The sequence below is a fragment of the Rattus norvegicus genome, chromosome 8 (genome assembly GCF_021556685.1).
Source record: "Rattus norvegicus strain SHRSP/BbbUtx chromosome 8, alternate assembly SHRSP_T2T, whole genome shotgun sequence".
NCBI classification, from domain to species: Eukaryota; Metazoa; Chordata; class Mammalia; order Rodentia; family Muridae; genus Rattus; species Rattus norvegicus.
This window is the reverse complement of record NC_141541.1, coordinates 51,846,570-51,869,792: the sequence shown is the minus strand read 5'-3', so window position 1 is coordinate 51,869,792 and position 23,223 is coordinate 51,846,570. Positions and strand designations below refer to the sequence as shown.

At 52.5% G+C, this 23,223-nt stretch overlaps 1 protein-coding gene across 1 annotated transcript in view; it reads right to left on the bottom strand.

Annotated features, from left to right (window-relative positions):
• Positions 1–940: 940 nt before the first annotated feature.
• Nectin1 (nectin cell adhesion molecule 1) overlaps positions 941–23,223 on the bottom strand; it is a 63,060-nt gene continuing 40,777 nt past the window's right edge. The window contains 5 exon segments of the mRNA NM_001100476.1: positions 941–4,902; positions 14,335–14,486; positions 16,028–16,145; positions 16,423–16,725; positions 17,223–17,573. Coding sequence (NP_001093946.1) covers positions 4,358–4,902; positions 14,335–14,486; positions 16,028–16,145; positions 16,423–16,725; positions 17,223–17,573 — 1,469 coding nt within the window. The 3' untranslated portion in view covers positions 941–4,357.

Genomic DNA, 23,223 nt, shown 5'->3' with positions numbered 1-23,223 from the left:
TCCCTCCCCCAGGAGCCCGAGGATCTACGGTGTGGATCATGGTGGGTAGGAAGGAGCAGTCCCTGAAGCCCCTGCCCTCCCACCCTCTGGGTCGATTTGTCTTGCATTCCAGTCCAGGAGATGGGAAGCAGATGGTGCTGGCATGGGGAGGAGGAGGAGGAGGAGGAGGAAGAAGAAGAGGAAGAGGAAGAGAAGGAGAAGGAGGAGGAGGAAGAGGAGGAGGAGGAGGAGGAAGAGGAGGAGGAGGAGGAGGAGGAGGAGGAGGAGGAGGAGGAGGAGGAGGAGGAGGAGGAGGAGGAGGAGGAGGGGGGACTGGAGAATCCAGAGAGTTGAGCTACCCCCAACCAGCCCCCTGGGAGAGAAGGGCGAGGACCAGGGAGAGCTGCTGGGATGATGGGGCTGTGTCCTCAGAATAGAAGAGGCAAGGCTGGAACCCCCCTCTTCCAGGGTCCGTCTCCAGGGATCTAACACAGCAGGCACTCCACTGTGGAGCTCCTCAGAGCCACAGGGGACCTGGCGGAGGGGTGGTGACTCTTAGGAAATGGGCAATAGGAGAGGGACCTGGGGAGGGGTGGTGATTGACACAAGAGCTCTGGAGCAGGGGCTGCCTGTGACACTAGCCAGATCAGGCTTTCCTCAGCTGTGTACTTCTGTCATCTATATCTTACCCTGCACCCCCATGCCTCGGCTCTAGCCAGCAGATGCCAGCCATCCCTTCCCTGTGCCCCACACAGCTCATCCTTCTCATAGAAGGATGCCTCCATTGCAGCCTGCAAGGACTCAACAATGCCTGCAAGGCGGCCACTGTGGCCCCTCAATGAGTCCCTATTACAGAATCGGGTACTCTGCTGTGGTGCCTCCTTTGTCTTCCCCGCTGTCTGGCTATGTCCTTCTCTTGCTCCCCCCCCCCCCCCCCCGCAGTGACAAGAGGCAATTGGGCTTGTTTTAAACACTTTATTTATAAAAAAGTACATTTTTTCTCAGTACATTTTCAACCCATCTTTTTTTTTTTTTAATACAAGTAAAAGGGGGCAGGGCAACTCCTTCCCCCTCCAGGTCAGGACCAGGAGAATCTGCTGGGCTGTCCCCGGGACCAAAGAGGAAAAGAGTGACATAGAAACTGAAGCAAAGGAAGCTTAGTCACACTCAGGTGAGGGTGACAGCTCCTCCTGGATTTTGTTTCCATTTATTAAAAAAAAAAGAAAAGAAAGAAAGAAAAAGCCACCCCCTCACTCCCAGCCCATTCCTCACAGCCAGGGTCAGAAAGCAGCATCAGTGAGGCGGGTTCCTCACCTCTGGTTATCTCTGGCCCAGGTCAGCTTGAGCCACCTGCCCTCACCAGGAGAGGGTTTCAGTTGGCAGTTAGGCTTGGGGAAGTCTCTACCTGGACCCCCCAGAGGCCTGGGAGCACCCCCCTCCTCCCAGGAAAGGGAATGCAGTGTCTACTGGGCTCAGAGGGGTGGCCTCACCCACCTGACATGAGTCCTGATTCTCCCATCTCGAGGACGGCAGGAAGTTTATTGCACCAGTGACTGGGGCACACTGGGGTGGCCGGCAGAGGGTGTGCCTTCCCAGGGCTTGGGGCCCGAGCATTAGTATGGGTTTCCCGTTCGTTCCTCGTGTGTATTTGTGCACACACACACCTGTGCTTGGCCTGTGGAAGGCGTGTGTCGGCGTGCTGGGCATGTGTTCACTAATCGTGTGTTGCTGTTTTTCAGGTCCGTCTGGTAAAAGAGACTCTGAGGGTTGTTGCACACCAGAACAATACCAAAATCTGTCGGGAAGCAGGGTCCAGGGGCAGTGGAGAGACAGGAGGGGGAGGGCAGCTAGGGATGACAACTGGAGGGGTCTGGGCAGGTAACACACCAGGTTCACTCTCTGCAGTCTGGCAGAAGCTCAGCTGTGTTGGAGGCAGGAAGGTGAAGCAGAATGCCCTCCTCTCTGCTACACTGTCAGCCAGCTGTGTCCACTGTCCCACAAACACAGGGCAAAGAAAGGCCCCCTCTTTGGGCCCAGCTACTGACCCCTGCTTTATGCCCTCTCTTAGCCCAGGTGGCAGCTGCCTGGAAGCGCTTGGTGCCACAGCTGGGGACCCTAGATCCTGCTGCATGGATCCTATAAATTGTGCTTTGCTTGGGGGAAAGGCGTGCAGGTCTGTAAAGGGAGCTCAGGTGCTTTGTCCGGGCCCAGGGCCTCCTCAGTTCATCACAAGACAAGGGATAGGGGATGACCGTGAAAGGTGAGAGACGCGGAGGGTGAGTCTTTTAGTCTTATGGCCCCAGAGGGACAGAAATGCCCCTGTGGGGGTAGTCAAGGTTCTGCCACCTGCCTTGGGAAGAAGGGGACCAAGGAGAGGGATGGAGTAGCATGAGGATCAGGACGAGCTGTGACATGGGAAGGACATTAATACTTCTGGGAGAAGCAGCCCAGCTCCTCCATCTTCCTCCGCCCTGTGGCTAGAAAGGCCCCAGAATCGTCTCCAAACTTCGCCCCATCCAGTGTCCCCAATACCAAGAGGGGAGAGCCGCCCCAGGGCTGGCATGGCTTCAGACTTCTGCTACGTGGCTACTGGGCGGCCTGGGCTGGGACTAGGGCAGTGAGGGCCTGGCAGAAGGGCCCCAACTGGTGGGCTGTGGGACGTCAGAGATGGCGCTTGGACTGGGAATTTAATAGCAGCACCAGGGAAGAGTGGGGTGAGGGGCTGGGGCTCCCTCAGGAAGCCTATGGCAGGGTGGGTCAGTGCCCGTGGGGCACAGAATGGCCTACCTCCCTCTCCCCAACATTTGCTATCCCTCAGTGAGTGTCACCTTGGGCTGAGTTAGCTGAGATTCTGACAGGCAGGCCCTAGGCATGCCCATTTAGAATGAGGGTAATCTGGGGGGGGGCACAGATGGAGAAACTGAGGCACTTTGAGCTTGGGGACAGAGGGCTAGGAGGGACCTTTCTCCATGCACTCAAGAGAAGGCCCCAGCCCCAAATGGCTGATGAAGCCAGAATCCCATTCAGAGAGGGAGTCTGCATGCAAAGGAAGGCCCTTCCACACTCCCCTCTGGTCAGCATGGCACCAGGAGAGACCGAGCAGGAATCAGACTATGGATAAGCAGCAAGTTCTTGGGGGCCCCTGCACTTTCTTTGAGGGCTGTGGCATCTAGGCCAGCCTTCCCCTATGAGATACCAGCAGTCCCTTCGGACTGTTTGCAGAGCTCCCGCAAAGCAGCCTTCTCCATATCAATACTTCTGTGCCTCAAGTTCCTTCCCGGGACCCCAGCCCTGACTTTCCAGAAGAGTCAAGTGTTGCTAGCACTTGACAGATAAGGAGACATCTGAGAAACCTGTATACTGTAAGGAAAGGTTGGAGCGACACTGAACTCTTAGAGTGGCAGAAGTGTGTGTGTGTGTGTGTGGGGGGGGGGGGTGTTCACCCTAGCTGTCTCTGGATGCTTCTGTGAGCTGATCCCTTCCTGAGCTGGGAACGAGTAAGAGCTGGGGCAGAGGGGTGAGCCTCGGGCAGTGTTCAGCCTGGGCAGGGCATGAGAGATTGGCATAGGCCCAGGGATGTGTGCATGGATATGTGTGCACGTGTTGGCAGAGGCATGTAGGAACTGTGGGTAGAGTCCACCTGGGGTCACCCACTGTGTAGAGAACAGACTGGGGTTAACGGAGAGGGGTATATGAGACCTAGGCCAACTCCATTTTGGGGGCCAGAAGGGAAAAAAAAAAGAAAACATAAAACCACCCTCACCAGGAAAACACACTGCCCAGGACCCTCCCTTGGCTCCATTATTTCACATACAAGACTCCCCTGGGTACCACCGAGAACTCCTCTAAAACCTCTTAGGTGCACTGGCTGCATCAGCTTAGTGGGGGACATTGGGTTACTTCTCTCTGGGAAGAGGAGCAGCATATGGGATGGGGGTGAGGGTGCGCTTCATCTTGAAGCTCCCTTTGCCCTCCATTCCCAACGAAGAGAACACAAACAAATTCCAGTGTTGGGGGGTGGGAGAGGACTGGCTCCCCAAACCCTGGAGGGATGCCCAAGCACACAAGACAAGAACAGGGCTCCCTACACATAGGGCAGTGGAAGGGGTCCTTAAAGGAAAGATACAGCAACACCAAAGCCACGGTCGAACACAACACCATGGGGAAAGGGTGGGTGAGGGAGGAAATAAAAAAAAAAAGGAAGCCAAGTGGGGTCTGCCCTGAGCTCCCCTGGCTCCCCAGGAGTTTGGGGCTGGTTTAGGGCAGCTGGTCAAGTCTCTGTGGAGCTCCTGGGGCAGTGGGCTGTGGGGGTGGTCAGGGGGCGTGCGGGTAGGGGCCAGGAAGAAGTGGGCACAGACAGAGGCTCCAGAAGGCGGGGCTACACATACCACTCTTTCTTGGAAATGAAAGACCCGTCGTTCTGAGAAACCATGTTCTCAGCCAAGTCCAGCTGTTCAGGGTCGTATTGGTAGCCCAGAGTCCGGTCCCCATAGCCGTCCTGACGGGCCTCAGCCTCATCCACAGTGAAGTAGGGCCGTTTGGCGTCCTCGTCATATTTGGGGTGGGGGCCGCCCACTTTGCGTTCGCCTCCTCCACCGCCCTCCTCCTCTTCTTCCTCCTCATAGCTGCTCCCGCCCAATGGGCCGGCCTTCTTTTCATCATCCGAGTCATCCGGGTACTGCAGGTTCTGTGCCATGGGCGGGTGATGCTGGGGGATTCCTGCCTTGCTGTAGCCGTTGCCGTATACGTGTTTCTTGGTGCTGTAGTCACCCTTGAAGGTGTGCCGGCGCCGGCGCAGGGCCACTATGATCCCTCCAACCACAATCAGCACCAGCAGGACACTCCCTGCCACGCCCCCAATGATGGCTGTGGGCATCTGCCCCGCGCGCCGCCCATGTTCAGGAGTCGGGGTGTAGGGGAATTCTGGGTGAGGAAAAGAGATGGAGGGGATAGTGTCAGTGTCTGTTCTTCAGAAGTCAGCAGGAATGTAGGGAGGCAGGGGAGGGAAAAGCCCAGGACAGGATTCCACACCCCAAGTTTGAGCAGTTCTGATTCCAAAGACCCCTTAGCACCCCATCTTCCTGAGGTCAGCTGCAGCATTGGAAGCAAGGCAGGCAAGAGGATGAGAGGCAGCTAATGTACCCAGAGTACCCAGCTTCCATCCTGACCTCCCTGGAGGTGGCATCAGTCCTGTTCTATCCCATCATGGCACAGAGGCACATCTGCATGTACCCAACTGTGAGTCCCTCACTGTCACCATCCTCCAAGGTTGTTTTGCTGTTCATTTCTATTCAGTGCAGGGGAAGACTAGACTAGGGAGGTTAACTTACCCAAGGCCACTCAACCAATTAGAAATCATGTTTTTTTTTTTTTTTCATATAAACACATGTAGAAGTAACTGACTGTCCCAACACCAGGAGCCTAGTAGGTATTCCAGACTAATTTATTTTGCCTTCAAGACAAATGGAAAACGGGTTCCCAAGTTTTGGCTCAGTTGAGGCCCTGTGAGTGCCAATGTGCTGCAAATGAATGCTGTGACTTTTTGGCTGTGATCTGGCTCTGCAGGACAAGGTGGAGACACGTTTGGATTGCCAGCTTGGGCTACAGGGTTGAAACACCCAAAGTGACAGGTTGTAGGCACGGAGCAGGGACGGGCAGAAAGGGGATAACAGGGGACTACATGTGTATCACAGATCAGGAGCATACGTATGCGAGAGCACACCTGATGGCCCGCAGGCTTTACCGGGCACAACAAATGTGTGAGGAAGGACATGCCCAGAACAGGGACAGTCTGAGCCAGGCCTAATGGCTCCTACTTGTAACTTCAGGATTTGAGAGACTAAGGCAGGGGGTGGGGGTGTTGCTATAAATTCAAGAGTGGTTTGGGCTATAGATCAAGACTGTCTCAAAAGAAAAAAAAAAGACGAAAAGAAAAAAAGGGGAAAAAAAAGTCAGAAATGGAAAAGGCAGAGTGGAAATTAAAAGGCAATAAAAGCAGAAAAAGACAAAAAGACCAGAAGATGGAAGGAAGGAGTGGGTGACCTTTTTTTAACCCTGTTGTCTCTTTCTTTCCTTCCCCTTCTAGGCCTGGAAGGTGGATGAGTGAATGTGAGGCCAGACCAGGCCAGAGAGAGGCCAAGAGGTCCCAGGGCAGGACACAGGGAGACGGTTTCCAGCACCACCACAGGGTGGCACCGCAGACCATGACTGGATTCGGTAAAGAGCTGGGGTGTAGACATAGGGGCAAGTCAGGAAGGCTGCTGTCCAGTCCTCTTCCCAGTTTGGCCCAGGACGGCCAAGACCAAGGTACCGGGTCTGTCTGGGTCCATGTGTCTGTTCCTGGGAGCCTGCTGCAGCCAGCTCATTCCCTGATTCATTATCACTCCATCGGAATCACATGCCTCCCATGGGCCCCATGTGAGTGTGTGGGGTGCTATTGGCAAGCAGGCAGGAGCAGGGCGGAGGTTCTGGATGGGGGAAGAGGCTTTCTCGTTGCTGGAAGGGCCTACTGAAAACACAGGGGCCCCAAAAGGGGATGGGGTGGGGGACACTTGCCTGAGGTCACATGGTTGAGCTGTGGCTGCCCAGAAGTTCTTAAAAGCCTGGAGCTGGCAGAAAGAAGCACAAGCCCGAAGGAGGATTTGGGTCCCTCCTTGCCACCACTGTGTCCTCTGTGCAGGTCACAGAGTGCAGGTCCATAAGTGTTTACTGATAACTGTTTTGAATGCCTATTTTGCAACCCTCTCTGAGAGCTCAGCATGGTTTACTGGGTCCCATCTGTTCATTGTCCTTAGAAAGGAAGTACCTTGCTTATCTGTATTCTCAGCCTGCCTCTCCAACTCCAGTATCAGATACAGTCCTCTACATCTGCCTCTGTGTCTTTCTTTGCTTGGTTGGTTTCAAACAAGGTCTCATTAGCCCAGCTTAGCTTCAAACTTGAGATCTTCCTATCTTAGCCTCCCGACCGCTGAGGTTCCGAGCCACCACTCCTGGCCCATCTTCACCTGTCTACTTCCTTATTCAGTTAGCATGTATACCCCAACTATTTTTCTCTCTAGTCATAGCATTGCTACGGAGCCAGATGACATACCTGGGGTCACTGCAGCAAGCAGACATGGAGAGAGAGGACAGTGAAGTGCTCAGGGGTATAGGAGAATGAGAACACTGAGGCATGAACTTCACAAAGGTTTCTTGGAGGCTAGACTTTGCCCAGCCTTGAAGGATGATGGTGTGGGCTCAGAGAGGCCAAGGTAGTAATGGAGGCGTCTCGTTGGGAGGACTAGCCTGCCTTTCTGAACTGCTCCCCTCGCCTTCTGGGATGAGGAGCCCCGGGTCCTTGGCTTTTCCTTTCAATGCTCTGTAACCACCTGCGCTGTTGCACCAGTTGTCCCTGTGGAGGCTTTATCTTTGGACCTACGGGCCTCCCTGTCTCTGCTAAGGACAAAGCTCATCTCCATTCCGTGACTTCACTGTGACCCTCTAGCTTCTCAAGTCACTTCAAGTACAAAGCTCCCACTCAGCTGCAGAACTGTATCTCTGAAGGTCTCTGGGAAAGTGTTCCAAACTGCACCTCCTGGAACCTTGGGGCATTACTCAGAGCTCAGCGAAAACAGCTGGACAAACACTTTGGGAAACATTGGCTTAGATGACAGACTAGAGCCCTTCACCTTCCCCCATACCCTAGAATATGACAGACATACACAGGATGGAAACTTTCCCAGTTTCCAGAAGACTGACCCCATCTTCCTACCCACAGGGCCATCCCGAGGAACTAACAGTTGGGTTATAGAGTCAAGAAACCTCTGGGATCACCAACTCAAATTCCCACCTGTTCCAACATGGCTGTCTGTCCCTTCTCATTCTCTTCATTCACCAGGCTTCTCCTGGCCTTCCACTGCCACCACCATTTGTCCATTCTGACTCTTCTAATATCTCATCGTTCCTCTCTTGGTTTTGCTGTGGTACAACATTCTTGGGCCTCTCACCTTTACTGTGTCTCTACCCTCTTGGATGCCCTACTCAGTCGGCAGATTAATCCCCACATGACCACTCTATCTCAAAGACCAGCAGTAAGTCCCCATTGCCTGCTGGGACTTAGAACCTGGCCTGCCACACTCTACCATGCACCTTCGTCGCTGACTGCTGTGATGTGGATAGCTGTCCCCACCAAAGGCCCCAGTGCTGAAGGGTTGGTTGCTAGCCTATGGCCCTACTGGGAGGTGTGGAACCTTTAGAGCTGGAGTCTAGCGGGAGGAAGTTCAGTCACTGGGGGTGTATCCATGAAAGGGCTATGGTGACCCTGTCTCTTGTCTGCTTGCTGGCTTCCACAGGGTGAATGACTCATTCTACAGTCACATTCTTTCTGTGATATACTGTCTCATCCTAGGCCCTAAAGCAACAGGCCAATCAGTCATGGACTGCAACTTTTGGAACTGTGAGCTAGAATGAACTCCCCTCCCCCACCTGCCTCTCCGCACCCCCTGACAAGTATTTCACTATGTATCCCTAGCTGTCCTGGAACTCACTGGCCTTGAACCCATAGAGATCTGCCTACCTGCCTCTGGCTCCCGAGTGCCGGGATTAAAGGCATGCAAACCTTTCCTCTTTTTAAATTGATTATCTCAGGTATTTTATGACAGGTACCAGAAAGTTGATTAATACATTATGCTTGCTATCTAGTGGGCTCTGGTTTGCGGGTGTGTATGTGGAACTAAGGTTTTAACAAAGAGCCTGGGACACGCTAGTACTCTTCCACCAGGCTGTACTCTTAACCATTTTTTACTTCATATTTTGAGATATGGTCTTGGTAAGTTTCTCAGGTTGTCCTTGAACCTGCGAACCAGCTTCCCAAGTAGCTGGGAATAGAGAACCAGCCTCAAGTGAGTCCCTAACTACAAACAAGCCTTTGCTTACACCCCATGCCCTGCTGCAATGCCTCCCTCGTGCTTCGTTTCTGTAGCTCACGTTTAACTTTTCCCTGTAGACTTCACATGGACCGATGGCTTGCATCCTAGGCTGTATTTTAAACAAGGTCAGACCCAAGTCTATTAATTACAAGTTCTTTGCTAATAAGCGCCTGTTACGATTAACCACACAGTTGGTTCTGGTTCTCCTTTCAGTCAGAATAAGGAAAGAGCTGGGCGAAGCGGCCGCTCGTCCTCTGGCGCTGACTCACTGCAGCATGGTGGCTGTGCAGAACATAAGTTCCACCGTCGTCACCTTCCTGCTTTCCGAGCAAAGAGCCCATGAAAAATACCGTGGTCTTACATTTAAACTCAGCTAGATTGGATTTTCTGACCCCACTAATCAGAGGATGACAGGGTTTGCTGTATCATCTGTCTGATGAGAATGGTCGGTGTCCCAAACTACTCTGTAAATTATATTTCGAAATAAATCTGGAATCTAGGCGCTTCTCACTAGACCCTCACCCAAGACACCGCCATCTCTCACCTGGATTATTTATGGTTATCGACACCTAACCGCGTTCTCCAGTTTGCTTTGATAGGCTACATTTGATAAAGCAGCCAGCAAAAATCCAATTCAAGTATAAGTCACATCCCATCGCTACCCTGCCCAGAGCCCCTAATTGACTCTGTTTTACTCTGTCTGGAAAGCCAAAGCCACAGAGCCTAGAATGGTCTCCACGACCTGACCTCTGCCCCAAACTCTGACGCCATCTTGTCCTGCTTTTCTGAAGGCTGAGGGCTCGTTGTCATGACTGGAGCCTCACGTCATCATGCACCTCAGGACTTGGGTTGAAAAGCACTTCCTCATGGACGCTTTCCTCATCTACCATATTTAAAATTGCAATGTACAAGTCCCTCATCGGCAGCACAGTGGCCTCCATCCCACTGTTCCCTTTCCTGTGTCCCTTTCAGGACCCCATAAGCTTCCTAAGGATGGAGTTCGGTCTGCTTTGCTCACTGATTTATCCCAAATGCCTAGATTACATGGCGAGGATTTCTTAATCCTTGATGAATAAAAGGACACATTCTCTCATACCATGGCTCTGCCTTAGCAGAGCCAGCATTCGGGCCACAAATGAAGTGAACCCGGGACACACTGGGGACCTCATTTATAGGAATTGTGGTAGTAGGGGCAGCGGCTTAGGGGCAGATTATGCTTGGTTCTCTACCTCTGACCTTCCCTGCCCATGTCCTCTACTTAACGTTTTTCCTAAGCTCTAATGAGGTTTACTGCTCCTGGGGCGATCTTTTGGGACCAAGGGGGAGCCCAGGATATTTCAACTACTTTAAAGTCGGGTCTGTGTGGAGCAGAGGGAGGGCTAAGATGTCAAAATAAAAATGCCAGATGAGGGAGACAGAGGAAGGGATAGTTGTGGGAACTTAATTCATGCTCATGCCCCTCCCCTGCTCTCCTCCAATTGTCATGGTCAGCCAGCAGCTTCTTTTTTTTTTTTTTTTTTTTTTTTTTTTTTTTTTTTTTTTTTACCAGAAGCAGAGTCACAAGTGCCACAGTTGGGTGGAGAAGGAAAAGCCACACTGGGGTCATTTGCTCTTGCTGTTGGGGACCCAGCTGGTTCCTCTCACGTCCTTTTACAAAGTGGCTCACTTGGCCCTGCTTCTGAAGGGTTGCAGACTTCTCTATGGGGGGCTGGAATGGACAGGACCACAGGGCAATGGAACATCTCAGTCTGGGCCCCCAGTTCTGAGACAAAGATGGGTGGCCCAGTGTGAGGGGCTTTGGATGGACCTGAGGTGAACTAGAGTTAGGGTTTATAGTCTGGAACTAGGATCTAGGGTCAAAGGGAATGTCCGGGCTTGCTTCCACAACCAATGCCGGATGTTTTCACAGGCAGGAAGTGACCTACATCAGATCAAGCCAGGAGGTTGTGAGAACTACATTTCCCAGCATGCAGTGAGGCCAGCCACTGAGAGTGGGAAGGCTTAGGGTCATACCCTGAGAAGCGCCTGCTGTCCTCTTCTAATAGCTGAAGCAGCAGTGTGGTTCCTACATTGTCTGACAGGGCTCCTGCAAGCTGGAGGAGGAACTCCCAGAGGTACTGATGTAGCTGCATCCTCAGACTCCCAAACATACCGCCATTTGCAGGCTCGGAGACAGCACATTTGCCCTCAGCATAGCCCCAGGCTTCCATTTGCACACTCAGCAGGCAGACAGTGGCTTGCCTGCTCACACTGGCTCACACATGCTTACAGAAGAACACACCCACAGTCATGTCTGGGCACGCACACGCGAAGAGACACTCCCTGTGAAGGCCTACCAACCTCGGTCCAAAGAACTGGCCTGACTGGCATGCCCAAGGGATGAGCCCAGACATCACCAGAAGTAAGAGTTGAGACAGACACAGTGAACTTGAGTGGCTTCCCTCCTGGCTCTTGGGAGTGGCAAGAGGCCAATCTGCTACTTTCCTCCTAACACCCTTAAGGGCAGAAGCTACTCCTATTTGGTCAAGGCTGTATCCTGGAACCCTCCCCACCCTGACTGTTAGCCCTTGTGGAAGAAGGGCTCTCTGACTACTATGTTGTGGTACCACTGACCCAGGACTCTGAAACTGCTTCTCAGCACAAGGGTCTTGCAAATGGGCTTCTCTGAGTGGCCAGATGCTGTTAACTGCACCCACAAGTCCCCCTGGGTTGTCCACTCAGCTTTCTCCTCCCTATGGCCACAGTATGGGCCTATTTCACACTAGGGGTCATTCACTGTGACAGCCCTTACTTAACTGGTGTCCTGGTGCCACCATGCAGCCATCTGACAGTCAACCCCCCCCCCCCGCCCCCTGGGATTGCTATGCTGTTTCACTAAGAGTCTTCCAGAGTCTCTCAAGGCCCTTCTTCCATACCCACCATCGCTGTTCCAGCTCCTTACCTTACATGTTCTCCCTCCCTACCCCATCATAGCCGCTCACTGTGCCTCTCTCCAGATGTGCCCAGGGCAAAGCTATTACCCGAAAGGATGGTCAGGATGAAATATTAAATTTCCACTTACCCTTCTCACTCATGCATTGCCCTTAGACCAGTGGGGCTGGCAGCGCAGGGTCCAGCTGTGCCCCTTGGGGTGGTCCCCAGAGATTTCAGAGGGCACTTGCTGGTGTGGGGAGAAGGGCGATGTGGTTGTCTGCCACTTAGAGAACGAACAGCACTGGAGAAGCTTAGGGCATGGGGGCTGAATCCCTCAGAGAGGCTGGAAGCTGCTCCCTGCAGGGCTGACGCTCAGCTCCTGAGCCTAGCAGCTCAAGGACTGCCTTGCTTTTTTGGCTCTTGGCTCCTGGCATTAGATTCGCCAACAACAGAGCCCTGGGACGACCCTTTTCCAACTGGAGCTCTGGGCGGTTTTAGATCAGTTGGTCTTGATCACACTTCAGGAATTGTATGCAGAAGACCACACACTACCACTTATGCCCCCGACTACGGGTCCCACGACCGGTACTGGGTACCCATGGCAACTTCTTCCTCATGGCTAGTTTCCTCTTCCTCCTTTCTGCTCCTGGACCTGAGCCCTGGGAGCAGCCCTTCCTTGTGTCCACTGCCTTTGTTCCTGGGCGTTCAGAAAGGGAGGATGCCCCTTTCCTGCCATCTGTGGCTCTGAGGCTGGGCACACTTGCCCTGGCAGGGTTTCTGGTCAGTCTACTCATGCTGATAAGTAGCATTGATTTGAAGATGCTTTGGGACTCCTTACTTCCTCCAAATTTCCAGTCAACCGTTTTCCCAGAGTGTCTGGGTGGCAGAGTGGGATGCTGTGGTGATGTTGGTGATCCTGTTGGAGGGACCACTCCAGCACTCCCTTATAGCCATACGGGGATATGAATGGCGGAGAACGGAATATAAGTTTGACTATCTTCCCAGATTGGGAAGCTCAGGCTCGGAGAGGCAAAGAACTTATTTAAGGCCACACAGCCAAGAAGAGTCCTTATAGGAACACATTTCTGGCCTTCAAATGACATACTGGTCACACACATATAGGTCATGTCCCAGGTGACCCCTCATAGGAGGTGGCTGTATTTTTCCTCATCCAACCCTATAGTCTAGGGGGGTCAGAGCTCAGGCCCCCGAGGCTCCAAACTGTTCCAGAAGGGAGAAGTGTGTGGCAGTCCTCTTCTGCATGTCTGCCACTCTATAGGAATTCCCAAACCCTATCCTGGCCTGTCACCTCGGCTGACACCGGTCTCCAGCCCTGGCACCTCTGCTCCTATAAACAGTCTCAGAGTCAGGGGTGGGGAGTTAAGAAAATAGTGAGTGACCACACCTTCTTGTTCCTAGGTAACAAGACGGCCCCAAGGACAGGTCAGTGCAGTCCTAGGAGAGCTCCAGCTGCTCTCTGTGCAGATGTGTTTGGAGCCTACCCACAGCTGAGATCTCACTTTTAAGATAGAGACCCAGAGCCAGCAAAGTCTTCAGGCTCCCCCAGACCTGTGTCTAGCTACAACTCTGACCATCACCTAGCTTCCTGAAGCCCAAGGTCACTCTGCACATGTTACATCCTGTCTCCTTTGGTGGCAGCGGGATGTCCCTTCCTATTTTCAGAGGTTCTTTGTGACACTTTCTCAGCCTACAAAGGATCTTAGGTTCGATATTACAGACACTCTCTGTTGTGAAGTTTGGGGCAATTTACTCCTTGGTGCATTTCTTTTGATGCTCCCTCCCACTAATGACAAGGATAATTCTGGAGGTCAGGACAATAATCACAGAGCCCTGGCCACTTACTGAGTCCTGCTAGGTTATGTGACCTACATTCTGTGTCACTGGACAGCAACCCTTCCTTCAAGGCAGGTCACCCTGCCCCCATTATACAGATGAGGCCTGCTCAGGTCATGTCCCAGGTGAGGTCTCCCTGCAGAACATCAAAGCGCTCATTTCCCTGGACAGACTGACACACGCATCCCTCATATAGTGACAGAAAGATCTGGGAAAAGAGCAATTCAGTCTGGAGATATATGTATCCAATGCCTTCAGGGAGCGGGCATGCCCCAGCCTCCACACATGACGCTGTCTTGTGTTCTGCTTGAGGCTAGCTTCATCCTGCAGCCCTACAGGTTTTCTCACCTCCAGCCTGTAGAACTTGGAGGTCATGGGCTCTGTCAGCAGACCTGCCCCACCAAGCCAGCCTGATTCCCTGGTGCAAGTGTTCAGCTGTAGCCCCCAAACTCCACAGCTGAAAACAGCATTTCCTGTCCTCTCTGGCTGAGGGTCATTCTGACTGCACTCTTTAGCCCCATGTAAAGCAAAGAGAAAACTGCAAAGAAAGAATCGTGGCCTGAACCCCAGAGAAGCAAGAGAGGAAAAGACACACACTTCCCATCCCGATGCAATGAGCGGAGCGGGTGCAGCCATGGAGGAACCTGAGGATGGGAGCGGCAGGGAGGCTGAAGATTCCTACCTGTGATATTGACCTCCACCTGGCCAGAGCGGGTGCCAATAGGGTTGGTGGCCTCACAGATGTAGGTTCCTGCTAGGCTGTAGTTGATAGGTCCCCGGAAGAAGAGGGTTCTGTTCTGGGCCTCTACACCCTTGGGGAGAGAGCCATTCAACCTATAGATATTGGGAGACACAGTGAAGGATTATGACTCTTCAGACCCAAGAAGTTCCTAGGGCATCCACTTGGCTCAAGTGCTATCTGCCAGCTCTTTTAGCTGTGTGTATGTATTAGGGTCTGTTTGGGATAGAGGAAGAGAGTGACAACAGTCCCCCCTCACACCTCACAGTCTTGTAGTATTCAGTAATTTATGTCTTTTTTTGTTTTGTTTTTGTTTCTTTTTGTTTTGAGACAGGGCTTTGTTATGTAGCCCAGGGTGGTTCTGAACTTGCAGTAACCCTGACTGGGTTCCTGTGGTGCTGTGATTACAGGACTTGGGCTACCATGCCTGGCGGTTCACGGTTGATCATCAAACGGCTGAAATGTATTCAAGGCAGGTGGGTCCCACTCCCACATCACAGACGAAACCGGAGATCCAAGGCCAAGGACACACAGCTAGGAAGCAGCAGAGCGAGAGCCAGCTGGGCCTACAGGCTACAGGAGAGTTCTACTGCTCCTGCCTGGGTCCTCTTGCTGGCCCTTTGCCTCCTGGGTAGTGGGCTGACAACAGAGATACTGGGGTCCTGACCCTAGATAGCCCTCCTCTAGTGGGGCCATTGGGGCCAAGTGCCTTTGAAGAAGCTAGTCAGATGGACAAACAGGCCTGGTTGAGCTCCTTCTCAACCTAGCCATTGCTGGGTATGTCTTAAGACATTTCCATGTGGGCACCACTCTGGGGTTTGCCGAGTACAGAAGACCTTCATTCTTGTTCGCTGTTCTCCAGGTAAGCCAGCAGCCACCCTGCTACAGGGCTGACTGGCCAGCAGGTCCCACCCACCTCATCTTCAGAAGCAGTTTTGTGCCAAGAAATGGAAGCTAACAGGGAGGGCCTGTCAGGGCTCTCTCTCCTGCCTAGAAAAAAAAAAAAACCTCTAGACTCACTCTAAGCTGCTGCCTTCTGGTCACACATGTCAACTTTCTTAGCTTCCACCACACCCTGTCTGCGTCCCTAGCTCTCTGCGGAAGGAACGCTCGCTTGAGATGTTCAAGTCGGCCAGAGCGGCTGGGTTTGTTTCTCTCTGAGGGTCAAGAACCAGACTGTAAAAGCCAGGCACGGGACAGTGGGACATGGGGGTCCGCTGCCACCTCCACCCAGAGAACCTGGGTTTGCTGAAGGACTAGGGACAAAGAGAGACTGGGGTGTTCCAGAACACCCGCTTCCCAGGGGACACCTTGATAAAAATAAATAGTGGGAACCGGGGTGGGATGACTCAGGCTGAATCACCAAACGAAAATGACAAAACTCTTTATTAGGGAGAGAAGGGAAGTCGGTTATGAGAGAAGCCCCTGCTGGCAGGATTATTAGTTCCAAACCCAAGCACTCCAGTGCTGAGGTGTGAGTACAAAGTATGTGTGTGCATGTTGTGGGGAGGGGTCTCTTAAACCAACCCCTGTGGAAAAATCTGAGCTTAGATTCTAATCCTCCTTACTCCCCAGAGGTGGGTGGTTGGGCCTCTGTGGGATGTTTTCAGGGGACAAGCCAGCCTGCAGCACTCACGTGGTCCAGTGGTACTCAGTGGCCGGCGGATTAGCGTCTGCTTTGCACGTAAGCTTTACATCTGTCCGCTGTAGGTACCAGTTGCCATCGAAGCCTTCAATGGTCACCTCAGGTTCATCTGTGAGGCAAGGTGGGGGGTGGATGTTGGAAGAGGGCGAGGTCAGTGGGACAGACAGGGAAGGGATAGAATGACAGTTAAGGAAGGAGGATGGTGAGAACATGGGAGTAGCTTGGAGAACTAGTGGGTATCACAGGACCTCAGCGGAAGTTGCAAGGGGAAAGGTTAGGACGGGGAGAAGTGACAAAGGGGACAGGGAGACTGCAGCATCTTGGAAGAGAAGGTAGTGGGAAGAGATTAGGGGACAGAAGAGGAAGGGCCCCTGGCCGTGGCTCACACTGCACGTTGAGTGTCAGGCTCTCCCTGAAGCGGTCCAGGTGATAGTTGACGATGCAGGCCAGGGACTGCCGGTGGGCTTCCCTGCTGGGCACCAAGCGGTAACGGCTGATGACTGTCACTGTGCCGTTGGGGTTCCGAATTTCCTGGTACTCTGCCTCGCCCTTCAGCCTCGTTTCCCAGGACACCACGCTGGGAGGCTTCCCGTTGGCTGAGGTGCAGGTGGCCACCAGGACCTTGTCATCCTGTCCCTTCCTGGCTCGAAGCACAGCCTGAGTGCCCTCGATCCAGTTGGTGGGTTTGGCTGTGGGGGCAACACCATGGCATTAGTTGAAATTGCCTGGGTATCTGCTAGGGACCCACCCTGGTCATCTCTTGACTCTCAGATGTGCTTTGCAAAAAACCCTTCCCAGAATTTCTCCTGGGAAGTCCCTCATGCCAGCAAGCCCTCCTTGCTGCACAAACAGCCCTGGTTTTAGGCTTCTAAGAGCCTTGGCATGTTCAGCTAGGAAGGAATGTTCACCTTATCATGGTGTCTAAAGCGCCTGGCTGCTTCCTAGGCTCCAACACAAGTAATTCCCTTGGTGGGAGTCCCAACCTAAACACAGTGTCTGTCCCTGTCCAAAGCCCTCACCCCAATCCTTGAGGAATTGTGGATAGTCTGGCTAGTCAAGTGGGAGGCACTATGCCTGGACTTATATGTGTGTGCCAAGCCAACAGGGGTGTCTGTGGCCACGGAAGCACGTGTTAAAGATGGCCAAGCCATCGAGAAAAAGAAAAAAGAGGCCCAGGGCAGCTTACCCATCACAGTGAGATTGAGCTGGCTTTCCCGGTTGCCCGTGGGGAAGGTGGCAAATTCACAGATGTACATGCCCTCGTCCTCCAGCTCCAGGTGGGAGAGGCGGATGGTGCCGTCAATGAAGGAGGGCCGCAGGAACTCCACTCGTTTCTCGTAGGGAGGCAGCACGGAAACACCCATCGTTGGGTTGTAGATGGCCATGTTCTGCTTGGAGCCATTGGAGGCCTTCTGCCATGTGACCTGGGTGATCTTCACAGTGGGCAGTGGGTTGGCAAAGCTGCAGTGCAGAATCACATCTGTGCCGATGAAGCCATACATGGAGTCGTTCACCTGCACCACCTGCGTGTGAGTGCCTGGAAGACGGGATGATGGGAAAGTGGTCAGCACCGGGCACGACTCCCCCACTCCTCACTCTCTGCCCCCTGCTTTTTGGCGTTTACAGCAGTCATTACGTGTATAATTCTTCTTATGGAAATAATCACTGGGTCTGGTGGCTTGTGGCTCAAACCCCCGCACGCACTTGGGAGGCCAAACAGGAAGTTTGCTATGGGGCTTTAGGGCGAGCCTGGGTTACACGGGAAGTTCTAGAACAACGGCCTGCGACACAAGTGAAACTCATTTCATCCACTCCACTCCCCCTTCCCAAATAGATAAATTACTTGATATAAAGACCACTTATAGACTGTTAAGATGGCTCAGTGGGTAAAGCATTGGCTCCCAAGCATGGTGACCTAAATTTGATACTCAAAACCCTGTAATTGTTCTCTGTCCTCCGCACACCCACAATGGCTTATGCACGCGCACACACACACACACACACACACACACACACACACACACACACTAAATAAATAAATGAATTTAATAATAAAAATCCCACTCCGGATAATTCTGAAAAGTACTGAGAAGACAATGACATCATTCACTTGTAGCTCAGAATGGCCTTGAGCTCATTTTCCTCATCCGTCTCAGCTTCCTGAGTGCTGGCCTCCTTCATGCATACCACAACCATGCCTGGTTACGATCTCTCCCTATACATTTGCATGAGAATGTGCTACGCATCCACATGGGGCTCTGAGGTTGTTGTTAAAGCTCTTCCTCAATTGGGTTCCAACATATTTTCTTTCTTTTTCTTATTCGTTTATTTACCTATGTATTTATCACGGGGTCTTCCTATGTAGTCCTGGATGGCTTAGAATTTGCTGTATGAAGCAGACTGTCTTCACATCTGCAGACGTCTGCTTAGCTCTGCCTCCTCAGTGCTGGTGGTAAAGGCATGAGTTTCTCAGTCTTCTATTTTTAGGCAAGGTCTCTCTGTTGGACCTAGATAGGCTTAGTCTGTCTAGCCAGCCCGCTCCAGGGATCCCAGCTTTGTCTTCTGGGCAGGCCACTATGAACATCTGGCATTTGTGTGGGTGCTGGGGACCCTAAATGTGATTCTCATGCTTTTGTGGCAAGCACTTTGCCCAATGAGCCATCCCCCTACCTCTCTACATTAATTAAAAAACAAACAAAACAAAAAAACAAAACCCAGAATCCCCAAAGAAACAAAAACCAAACCAAACCAACAAAAAACAAAGAAAGAAAGAGAGAAAGAAAGAGAGACAGAAAGAGAGAAAGAAAGAAAAGAGAACCCTCCAAACTAATCAGAACCATAGTGTAGAGACTGTTCCAAATGCTGCTTTTCAGTGAGTGGTACAGGTCAGTGTCCCTGTTAGGGAACATACACACACACCCCACTTTCTCCCTTTTGTCTGGTTCTGTGGACGGAGTCCAGGACCTCGCTCACGCCTGTCAAGTTTTCCACCACTGAGCTACCCTCCAGCTCTACCTCCTCATGCCCTCCCACGATGCCTTGTAATCTACACAGTCAAGTCTGATCTTGAACTAAGCCTCTTCCTGCCTCAGCCTCCAGAATGCTGGGATTGCGGGTGGCGCAGTCATCCTACCTAGCATGCCGCCATTTTTGTATGAGGGTCGAAAGCTCTACTTTCCAAGAAAAGCCCTAACTAGTTTTCCTGGGTCTTAGAGTCCTCATCTGAGCCAGATAATCCAGTGTCCTTTTCCTTACCCATTGCTGGGGAACCAGATGGCATATAGTAAGGGAGGACATGGGGGAAGGGGGCAGGAATCTGGAGAAGGGACTGGGGATGCCCAGCAAGGAGGGCCCTTCCCCTTCAGCTCCCGTAAGGCTTACTTAAGCCCTTCCGTTAGGAAGCTGCCCAGTCTGGTCCTCCAGGTTCCTCCCAGAGCAGCCCTCTGTTTCAGACTATGGCTGTTTATACCCAAGACTTCTACCCTGGACTATGAACTCCTACAGGGAACTCTTTTCCTTCCTGAATTCCCAAAGCCCAGCCCAGCTCAGCATCTGGCTTACATAGCAGGCTTCCGTGTTTCCTTTTCTCTAGTGGAGCAAATATTTATCGCTGGGCAAACTGCAGTGGCAGCCAAGAGAATGGAGATTCCTTGGAAGAAGCGGGCAGGTGGGTGACAAAAGTTTACCCAGCTTCCTCATCTAAGAGTCTTTTCCATAGCCTGAGCTTGGCGCTAGTCTGGGGCAACCACCCCAGACCAGGGTCTGCCCATCTATCACTTCTTTCCATCTGTGACAAGTCCCTAAGGCAGCATCTTTGTCATGTGACTGTATTGTTCCTGTTATTGATAAGTGACCACATTTGTGAACTTCTTATCCTGCATCTCCAGTTTACTGATCATCAATAATAGCAGGCCCTCCACCGACCCAGAGGCAGGAGGATAGCTCCAAGAGGCCTGGGATCCTTGCCTCCTCTGTGTGGTGGAGAGGTGGGGACTCCTGGGAAGATCACTTTAGCACACGGTCACTTTAGCACACTGCTCCCTATTCCACTCCTCTAGAGACCACAGTGACCTCAGCTTAGTACACAGTAGGCTCTCAAGAGACACACGCTAAGCCAGGCATGGTGGAGCATGCTTGTAATATTAGCATTCAAGAGTCAGAGTCAGATGGATTGTAAGTTCAAGGCCAGCCTGGACTACACAGTAAGACTTGAGATGTAGGGGATGTAAGGAAGAAGAGAGAAAAGGAGAAGAGGTGTGGGGAGAGAGGGGGATAAGGGAGGGAGAAGAGAAGGAGAAAGAGAAAGAGAGGGGCGGCAGCAGGGGCGGTGGCGCTGGATTACTGAATTCCTTCTAATGTCTCGATTTGGCTCTCCCAAACCATACCCTCAACACTGAGAATTTCATACACATCCCCATCCTTTTCACCATTGGCACAGCCTTACCAAGCACATCAAGCTGTGTTCCCATCCCTCCAGCTGGCCCTTGGAAGCATCAGGCACCCCAAGCAGAGGGGTAAGGAGCTGGAGGAGGTGGGAGGAGGAAAGTATTACAAGTTGGGGTTTGAATTTCCGCCTACCCGTGGGACCCAGGCAGCCATTCCCTTGCCTCTTCAAAGGAGCAGGCTCGGTGCCCTGGGTCTCCTGTTTCCTTCTGGCTCTGTCTGTCAGCAGCCCAGCCCTTGTCCCACCCAGAAGCAGTCCTGAGAGGAGGCCAGTGGGTCAGATGGTCTAGCACTCTTGCTGACTGGTCAGCTGGCAAGCGACTAATTCTTCCATCTTCCCTGGCAGGATAAATGGGTGCTCCCTAAATGCTCCTCCAGCCTCCGATCCCCAGGCCTGCCAGAGGCTGCCCAGCAGCCGTGATAATGTGAGCATAATTGGGGAACTTACGCCACATAAAGCTGAGAACTGGAAAAGCCAGTTGGGAGGGCTTGGGACACAGGTGAGAGTTGGGGGAAGGTGCATGGGCATCAGGAACTATCTTGGTGCTAGGTGTGGTTGGCCTGGAAGGGGCACATGGCCCACTGACCCCAGTATCCCTTCTCCTTGCATCCCTCTGCAGGTGTGTGGCTGGCGGGGGTGGGGTGGGGGGGTGGGTGCTTGTTACACAGGCTGACATTCCTATGCTACTTCCCAAGCAGTGACTTCACCCTTCAAGGATAAGGCAGTGCCAAGAGGGGAGGTTGCTGATGATGCCCGTGGAGGTTGAGGAGGTTCCTGTGCCAAAGCAGGTGTGTGTGTGTGTGTGTGTGTGCGTGCGCTCATGTGTGGTTACACACTCATGTCTATGTCCTCTCTAAGTATATACTGGGTAGAGGCTGTTTGTCTCTCCACTGGCTTCTCCAGAAGCAGCTTCATGATGATGCAGAGAGGAACATTCTTGGCATCCCCTCATTGTATACAAAAGCATTCCTGGCACTTTCTGTCCCTGTGATGGGCTGGGTCAGGACACAGAGGACTTCTCAGTAGCGGGTGTGTTCACTTTTACTCTTGGCCTCTGTTAACCGGGCTGGGAGGTAGCCCATGGGTGGCATGTGGGGCTCCTGGAGCATTGACGGTGCCAGAAAGAGGGGACAAAAGACTAGTAAAAGTAGGTCCCTCTTCAATATGCCACCCTGAGGGGGCAGCTTGGACCAAGAGTGTCAAGTCAAGTCTAAGTACCCAGCTCTTAGCCTGGATGGCTTAAAAAAAATTTTTTTTAAGGAAGTGGGAATCAGTCTTGAACAGGTAGAAGAGGAGCAGGCCTGGGAAAAGGAACAGGATGAATGGGTGCCTGCTGGGGCAGACGGCAGGAGTCGGGACCTCAGTATACGCTCATCTCTCTTTATTTCTGCCCTGGCTTCCTAATGTGGGACACGGCCAGGGTGGCCCCTGAGCTCGGTGGGACCTTTCTGGCATCCACTGAGGTGCACACAACGAGGCTGGGAAGAGTCTGCACTCTGCCTTGGTCGGTGCCATCCAGTGGCCGATGACTCAAGCCTTTCTGTGACTCAGTTTACACCGAGGGTGCACATGTGCAAAGCGGAGATTCCAACAGTTAATGCTCGCCCCGTGAGACTTGTGAGGGTGAAATGAAGGAGTACATGGTGAACCCAGAAGGCAGCATTAGCACAAAGTAAATGCCCAGTCGGTGTTGGCTGCTGCTGTCACCATTGGCATTGTCACCATCGCCACCAGCATCAGCATCATCTTCCTCACTATCCCCATCATCTGTGAAACAGTAGGTCTCCCTCTCTGGGACTTCATTCAACTAATGCTTACTGATCATCTACCCGGCAGTAGGCACTGTACAGACCCCCCTCTTCTGGGACACCATGAGGTTCTTGTTCCTGACTCTCTGTGGGCACTTCTACTAGGACCCCAATTGGCACACAACAGGCAACTGTACCCATTACTATTTCCCACCCTTGTGTGGAGTCTGTATCCTGTCACTCAACAGCTGTCTAGCTACCGTGGGAAAAGCAGGGACACGCTTGTCCTTGAGCTGTGTCAACCACATTTTGCCTGACATTGTAGGCCCAAGTGTGGGAATCTGCTGACTCTCTGGTTACCTAAGCAATAGCAAAGTCCTCTTCCTCTGCAGATCATGGCCTGGAGTTTTGTGACATGGTGACACATGAGCGTTCAATGGTCCAGGCAACCTCCCACTAGCCAGGTCAAGAAGGATTGAGTCATCTGCCCAGGGACACGGAAGAGTAGCCCCCTGGTCTATTGCAGTTCCCACCCTAAACCTGTGTCTTGCTCAATCTCTCTCTCTCTCTAGGGCTTTTTTCTGGGTGGTGTCCTTCAGAAACCCCAAAGTACTTTGAAAATGATACAAATGTCAATCATAATACTCGGTCATAGTACTCATGGGTACCTTATGCTGGAGTCCAGTTACTGAGGGTCAGACATGTTTTCTGGGGAATTCAGGCTTGGGCACCTACTGTGTGCTATGTGCAGAACTGGATGGATCAGGATAGGGGGCAGGGTGCAGAGATCATGAGACCTGTGTCTGCAGGAGGGGGTCCAAGCAATGAGTCTTTCCCTGCCCGCCCTGTATAGTCAAGGTCGAAGACACTGGTCCCTGGGACTTGTGCTCTGGTGCCTTGGTCTCCTTAACAGAGCACAGGCTAGGCAGTTGGGGCGACCTGGCTTCTCAGAAGTGCTGACCCAGCAAGGCAAGCATCAGACCAGCCCCCTCCCC